A 7,265-nucleotide genomic window follows, 5' to 3' on the forward strand; every position below is an offset into this window, starting at 1 on the left:
AAAAAGAAACATGAGTGAGGCTCACACTCCATGAAAAAAATTAACCTGAAACCTGTTAAATGTGGAGGCAGCCTAGAAAGCCAATGTTTTGACCCAGTGTTAAGAGTTACTTGCATTGTTACGCAAGATACTTTAAATTTCTTATCACCCCACTCTCATTTCCAGTTCTGTGTAGATATTCTCTCTCTTTTTTTCCCCTTCAATTTTACTGTGTGTATGTGGACAGAAACAAAGATGGAAGAAAAGCCTGTCTTAAAAGTTTGACAGTGAACTTGCCCCTTGCACTGCCCCTACCCCAACCGTGTGGAGAACTCATCTGTTACACATAGAGATACAAAAGAAGTGAAATACTTTTTGAAACTGCTGCCTCGTATCAGGCTGAAATGTGATAAGAACACAAGTCTAAAGTACAAAGATTGTAATTAACCAGTGCTTTCCTAGTGTTTCAATAAGCCCCCCCCCCTTTTCAAATCCAGTTCTTTTACACTTGGGGAAGCAGCAAGTCCTATGACAGACCCAGAATCCACTCTAGGGAGAAAAATCAATAGGTCTGGCTGTTTGAACTCTTACCACCTCAGTAAGGGGAAAAAAAATACTCCACTCATTTCCCCCATACCTCTGATACTGAACCACTGGCTGAATCCATGAACTTTATTCTTCCACCATGAAATCAAGAGTGGACAAAGCACTGCTCTCCTAGCTCAGAAAAGGGGACTAATAGTTACTGTTTCTGATCCCAGCTGGCTACACATCAGAATCCTCTGGAGCTTAAAAACACAAAGAAACCTGGACACTCTCTCCCCCTCCACCCCCACTACGAGTTTAGAATTCTTTTTGGACTAAGTGGACCTTTATTTTTTTAAGAAGATTCAAAAGGATTTTGTTGAGTACCACTGATTTACTGAGTCATTACTCTACACTAGGAACTTTGCCAGGTATTTAACATGTATTATATATTTCATTGGTTTCATGACTGAATTCAGAGAGGTTCAATCACAGAAACTATGTAGTGGACAGAAGAGAGCAAGAGTTCACCATGAGGAGATTCTAAAAACCTACCTTTCCAGTATGCTGACCCACAGTTCTTGCCCATTCTGATTTCTTATTTCTCATCTTGCTTTTCTTCCTACTGGACCCTCTATCTGATTCCTCCAAATTAAGTTACAAGTGAATCCTCCATTACCCAAATTCAGAACAACACAGACATGTGCACAGAACCTCACTGGACACCCCCTTAAAAGGTATTTATTTTTCCATTCTTAACACCACAAATTCCTCACTAACAACATAAAACTTTCTGTAATTTAAACAAAACCAAACCAACAATTCTCTCCTAGGATGAATATGATGACATAAGGATAATACCAAGTAAGTGCACAAATGACATAAGATGCAAAATTAACTGGAATGTTCATCCTTCCTTAAAGTTCTCTTAACAGTAGAGAAGTAGAAGCAATGCTGCCACCTAGTGGCAAGCCAAACAAATCAAGTAGCATCCAGAGCAAAACAGGGGTCATAGGCCCAACATTTGGTTTCCCCACCTAATATCAGGCCATCTTCTACTTACCTTACTGAAAAAAAAAATTACCAGCAACATTTCCCAAGAAACCCCTCCTCCAGAGTCCCAGTCCAATCATGGGAATCAACCCAAGTCTGGCCTGTGACATAGACTACTTCCCATGAAACTTTCCTCTAACCATTTTAAGGACAGTTCGCTCAGTCGTATGGCCCCACACAGATGACACAGAATGTGGACACATCCAACATGCTTATCTGTTCAGAGTGTGTACACAGTAATCTTGATGTCTGTTGCCTCAAACACCTCCTCAATCATCGCAGATACATGTTCCCATTGCAGACGATCAAGTCCACATCCAATCCTGAAAAAGACAAAACATCCCCACTGGTTGTGATGAAGGTATCTAGGTATCTAGGATCCTTCTAGGTATCACTTCTTCCCTCTTCCTTTAGGCTGCATCCACCCAAAGCTTAAGGACAAATTATCTCATCTCATACCTACAGACAGCCATGGTGGGAGTTTGGAAGTTAATTCCTATTGTGAGACACCTAAGGCTGCTTCCTAGACAGCTCTGACATCCAATAGCTGTCACTTCTTTTTTGCCTAATTAAGTGCCACTTCCCAATTATTTCAGGCTACATTCAGAAATGCATAACTCTGCCATGAAGTGACATGGAACAACTCACCATCCTTCTATTTCTACTGATGAAAACTAGCTGTGGGTGGATGATGGGAAAAAAAATTTTTTTAATAAATTTTTTTTTAATGGAGTACTGGAGATTGAACCCAGGATCTCATGCATTCTAAGCATGCACTCTACCATTGAGCTATATCCCTCCCCCCAAAAGTTGGTATTTAAAAAATACACTTATGATAATGAAACGTTAAGGAAGATAAAAAGGAGAATGACAAAGGACAGGGTCTTTGCAAACAGGAAGTCAAGATGGAATGTTGGGAAATGCCAAGCTGATTGTAATTTAGATCTCTGCAACACCCTGGTGAGAAACCTCAGTCAGCCCACAAAACTCCTACTACCTGGCACCTTTCTTCCAAGATTGTTACTTTATTCCTAGGGAAAATAGAGAGGCTTAAAATTGCTAATTTTGTATAATGTGGGAAGCCCCTGAAAACACTGTGATTAAAAAACCCACAAAAAAACAGTTTCTGGTACACAAGCCATGAATGTATTAAAGACCCAGGTAAGATGAGGAACCCTATAGCCACATTCATAAGTAACTTGGGGCTTGGAATAAACCTGCATACATGGTCAGCACTGACTCAAAACTAGTCTGACAGGAAGAGAAGGGACCTCAAAGCCTACTTCCTGAAAAAGGAAACAAAAGGGAGACTGAACCCCCAACATCAGTCCCTTAAATTCCTAATATCTAGGAAGGATCTAAGATGTTGTATCAGGGTGATATTCTCTGGCTACTATCCACGCTGAACACAAACAAGCATGCAGTATAAAACACAGTGGTAACAATTTCCTTCACACAGAATTAACAGGTTTGGAACACCTGAAATGGCCCAGAGGGAAATCACAATTGTTCAATCTTAGTTCTTTAACTTTCATTGCTTCAAGAATAGACGCTAAGCTTCAGGCAGAGGATGCCCAGAATTCAACAAATGGGACTGAATTATGGTTCTCCACTACTAAGTAAGCTGAGGCAGGACTGTTTTAGTCATCCTGATTGATTCAACCCAAGCTAAAAAATAGGAATGCCCTGGCCTAAGATCTGACAACTGGTTTACTTAGAATTTCTTAATGTTTTGAAATCTGTCTACCCTTAAGTCAGTATTTTGGGTTAAGTTAAGCTTTTAAGTCATTTGCTTTTGGGTAAGAAAGTAAATCTCATCAATAAGTCTTCATTTAGGGCCCTGGATTTCCTTGCCTGGGCATAGACAGGTCGGTGACTCCATTCTTCAGACAGTGGGACTTCATGGCTTCTAAACTCTTCTGTAAGTTTTCATAAGTTGGCTTGTGTGAAGCCCTTTTCTTCGTAATCTGAGTACAGGGAATTAATTCAAACTTCTATTAGTTCAAAATGACAGCCAAAGAAAAGTCATCACATTCTCCCAACATCCTGATAATTAAAATAAGCATATTTTTATAGAATAGTCTAGAGCAGGGAAGGCAAATGTCATACTGTCCCTTCCAGTGATGGGAGGGGAAATCCACTGAATAGGGCCTGAGAAACCCAGACACTGCCATATAATATTTCCTTTTCCCAAGAAACCCAGATTAGCAGGTGCACCCATCATTTGTTTTTAAGCAAGGTAGGTAAAAGTCACTTCCAATGGATAAGCTGCATATCTGTAACAAGGAAGAACCCATAGCTCCTAAAATTTCTGTTAAGTCTATTTATTTAGAAACTGTGCTTGCTTTTGGTTTCTCTACAAAAGAACAGGGAGAAACTGGTAGCATTTCAAACAAGATCAGAATTCACAGCAGCCTTAAAGACAGCATTCAAAGAGGCTAGGACACATCCCCACTCAGTGGGCTTATAGTGAGTTGGGCTATACGTCACCCAGCACCATCACCAAGAAGCCACACTCTTTCTGGGGCTGAAGACCATTTGGACAGTGGAAGGATCCCACATTGAGGCAGCAGGCAGGAAAGGACTGAGTATTACTTGGCAATGCATTTGATAGGGAAGAATGAGAGGAAAAACTCTCATTCTTGAGACTTTATTGTCTCTATCTCACTAAGATTAGGAAGTAATTAAAGTATGGAAGGCGTCCCTAACTTTTGCAAGTCTTACAACCCAAGTCTTTGGTGAATATCACAGTACTCTTTCCTATGGAGCCGGGGTGCAGCCTGTTGCTCCTTTCCAACCCAGTGCACCAAATAGCCACCACCATTGATCTGAGTTGGCACGAGGTCAGCTTTTTAACATCTTTGGTTGTCTGGAGTGGATCGACACAAATGTAATGCAGCCTATCTGTTTACCAACCCTTAGAACATATTAAGCATTGGCCCCATCTTACCAAGTAATATATATATCGCCCATCTCTCTTCAGAACAGCCACTTCTCCAGATTTCTTTTCTAAGAAAAACAGTTATTTAATAGTGAAAAGGAAAAAAAAGAAAATCAAAACACTGAGCTCCATTCTTAGATTTTTAAAAAATCTCTATAGATCTGAGTTTACTTTAGAACCAGAATTTTCATTTTGGAACACTTTTATCTGATCAGTCTTCCCAAAATACTATATTTAACTTCCTGCTTTCTTAATGTCTTCTCAATGTTTTCCCCACACCCGATTTTTTGTCTGCTGCATTTTCAAATATACCCTCTTGTTCACTTAAAAATTTTTAATGTTTATTGCCTTGAAATGTTTTAGAAAGTACAGCATTTTTTACTTGCCAAACGTGTGTTCATTCAATAATAATCTTTTAAATACAAAGAGCTAATGTGTTAAGCATTAGGGGGAATATAGACATATAAAAAAGTTCTTAACTGTTAAAGAGTTTTCAATCAAAATGGAGTGTCATTTTCACAAATAAATACAATACAAAGCAGTAAGAAATTGCTTTTTTAAAGACTGAGATCAGAATCACCAGTGGAGACTGATTCAGTAAGCCTGAACTGTAGTCCGAGCAACTGTTTCAGAAGCTCCTCATGTGCTTCTACTACACATCTATAATTTAAAATCATTAGTAAAAGTCATGGGAGGGGTCTGTAAGGAAGAAGAGGTTCTAAACTACTTTGAAGAATAAGTACAATACGGTTAAAAAGAGGATCTTGAATGCCAAGCTCATACCTATGGACTTTGCTAAGCACTTCAGAGTTATTAAAGGTTTCAGAGAAGTGGAGTCTTATTATCAAGAAAGATTTCTGATAGAGGAAAAAGAAATTAAAAACTTTTACAAGAATTCAAGTTTGGTGTGATAAGATGCAAACTAGAGGCCATTTTTGTAAAGGAAAAACTCAACCTGCATAGTTAAAAGGACTCGGTGGGAGGAATCTTCTCTATACATGCATATCTTATTTAACAATTAAATATAACAGGAGGTCAAAAGATGCTCTAGCCAGAGCAGATGAATTAAAATGCTTTCAAAACTCACGCTGATTTAACAGTTCCTGCACCCCTCCAAATTTCTTCTTGAAGAGGACAGCTATCCCAGCGCCCATTCGACAGTCCTCACTGATACAGTGGGCTAAAGAGTCTGTTTTGGGGCATGCAAAAAGGTCTCCTTTCACGTAAGTAATCTAAAACGTGCAAAGGTAAAGAAAATGTTTTATTAGATACAGAAAAACACTAAGCTATTTCTTTTCCTTTACTGTGCCCCCCACCACTACCCCTCCCCAGCCCCTCCTTGATTTAAAGACAAATCCTTGGAATTTAATTTAAGAAGTTATCTAAAGCAAATTAAAGCATATGTAAAGAAAGTGATGGATGGTCTCTGGCTAGGATTGTATTAGCCTTTCTGAAGTAAATCAGCAGGGAGAGGGGAGACAATTCAATTATTGGTTTAATTAAAAAGTGTTTATGCTTTTGACCTCAATTATTCTGAATTTCAGTTCACCAATAAGTTAATAGTTGTTACGCACTCTGCTTCCTTCTGAATCTTCATTAGGACTGCTGGCCATACTGAGTCGCTATTCCCAGAATTTAACTGTTTCTTCAGCTGTGAGAAGGGGAAAGAAGGAAAAATGCACGCAACCTGAATATATTACATTCGGACTGCCCTGACCACCCATTTACTAATTTTTTCCCCACCGTTCATTGCGGAATGTGAGTTCATTCAAACTCTGGGAAGTAATGCAAAACTCTTCTGAGGCAAGAAAAAGAAAGAGAAAAAAACCCTATGTTCCGAGGTGGCAGCGTCCTGCTCGCATTTCGCGCTTTCCTAGAGCGGAAGAAAGGCGGTCCTCAGACACGCCTCCTCCTCTTACCCGCGCCGAGAAAGGCGGATTCAGGACTGTCTCCTTTTCTCTATAAGCGTTTCCCCGTTGGGTTTGGCCCACAAGCAAAAAGGTGGGACTTAGCCACAGTCCCCTTAAGTCGCAAACAGGGAGTGTACGGGCCAGGGGGAGTATAATGCCAGGGAGAGGGAAGGCGGCCTTTCAAGGAAGGCTCACCTCCATCTTTTGAGGGCGAGGAAGGGAAGAAGTCTAGCGAGGCCTCCCATTCTGTCTCCTACCCTAGGGCGGATCAGCCAGGGCGTAGGGCCTGTCCCGGGGTCCCATGGGAGGGAGCAGGGAGGCTCGTTCAAAGTCCCAACATACCGGGGTTACCCTTCACCTGGAAAAGAGTCGGCCGTTAGGAGGTCCCTCCCCGCAAGGAAGGGCTCTGGTAGGTGGGAAGCAGCGGACGAGCCCAGATGCAGAGCCAATCCCGCCACGGGTCTTAATTGCACACACCTAAGATGGCCGCCCACCACCCGGGAGCGGGGCGGAAACGAGCCCCTCTAGCTACCTAGCCAAGCCTGCACTCTTTGGTGATGGCCGCCGAACTTCCGGCGGTAAATTCCGTAGAGTATCCCGCCGCCGCCCGGGCATGCGTAACGAGACAGCCGACAGCGAGTCGGCTAGAACGGCGCTTGCGCGTTAGCCTTAGGGGTGTGTCTCCAGGGGCCGCATAGAGGCGGGAGTGGGCAGTTGGCAAAAGAGTTAGTTGGCGCCTGCGTAGTACTATGTTCAGGGCGGTATTTGAGCTAAAGGGCCTGGCGCGTCTAGAAGGCGCCTGCGTATTCCTTCACCAGGGGTGGAATCTAATCAGGAAAGTGGGCGTGGCTTCGGGC

At 41.8% G+C, this 7,265-nt stretch overlaps 1 protein-coding gene across 5 annotated transcripts; it reads right to left on the reverse strand.

The window, feature by feature from the left end:
- Positions 1-1,574: 1,574 nt before the first annotated feature.
- Positions 1,575-7,049, reverse strand: OARD1 (O-acyl-ADP-ribose deacylase 1). 5 transcript variants are annotated; one of them, XM_010977305.3, is made up of 6 exons: positions 6,941-7,049; positions 6,073-6,149; positions 5,586-5,730; positions 4,508-4,566; positions 3,412-3,524; positions 1,575-1,880 (listed from the first exon to the last, which is right to left on the reverse strand). In XM_010977305.3, the coding sequence occupies exons 2-6, from the start codon at positions 6,109-6,111 to the stop codon at positions 1,778-1,780; spliced, it is 459 nt and encodes a 152-aa protein (XP_010975607.1). In that variant the 5' UTR covers positions 6,112-6,149; positions 6,941-7,049; the 3' UTR covers positions 1,575-1,777. The 5 variants fall into 5 exon arrangements, with proteins under 5 accessions (XP_010975607.1, XP_010975604.1, XP_010975603.1 ...); XM_010977302.3 differs by lacking the exon at positions 6,941-7,049 and adding an exon at positions 6,767-6,924; XM_010977301.3 differs by lacking the exon at positions 6,941-7,049 and adding an exon at positions 6,751-6,921.
- Between the last annotated feature and the right edge of the window lie 216 nt (positions 7,050-7,265).

Source organism: Camelus dromedarius, chromosome 19 (genome assembly GCF_036321535.1).
Source record: "Camelus dromedarius isolate mCamDro1 chromosome 19, mCamDro1.pat, whole genome shotgun sequence".
NCBI lineage: Eukaryota > Metazoa > Chordata > Mammalia > Artiodactyla > Camelidae > Camelus > Camelus dromedarius.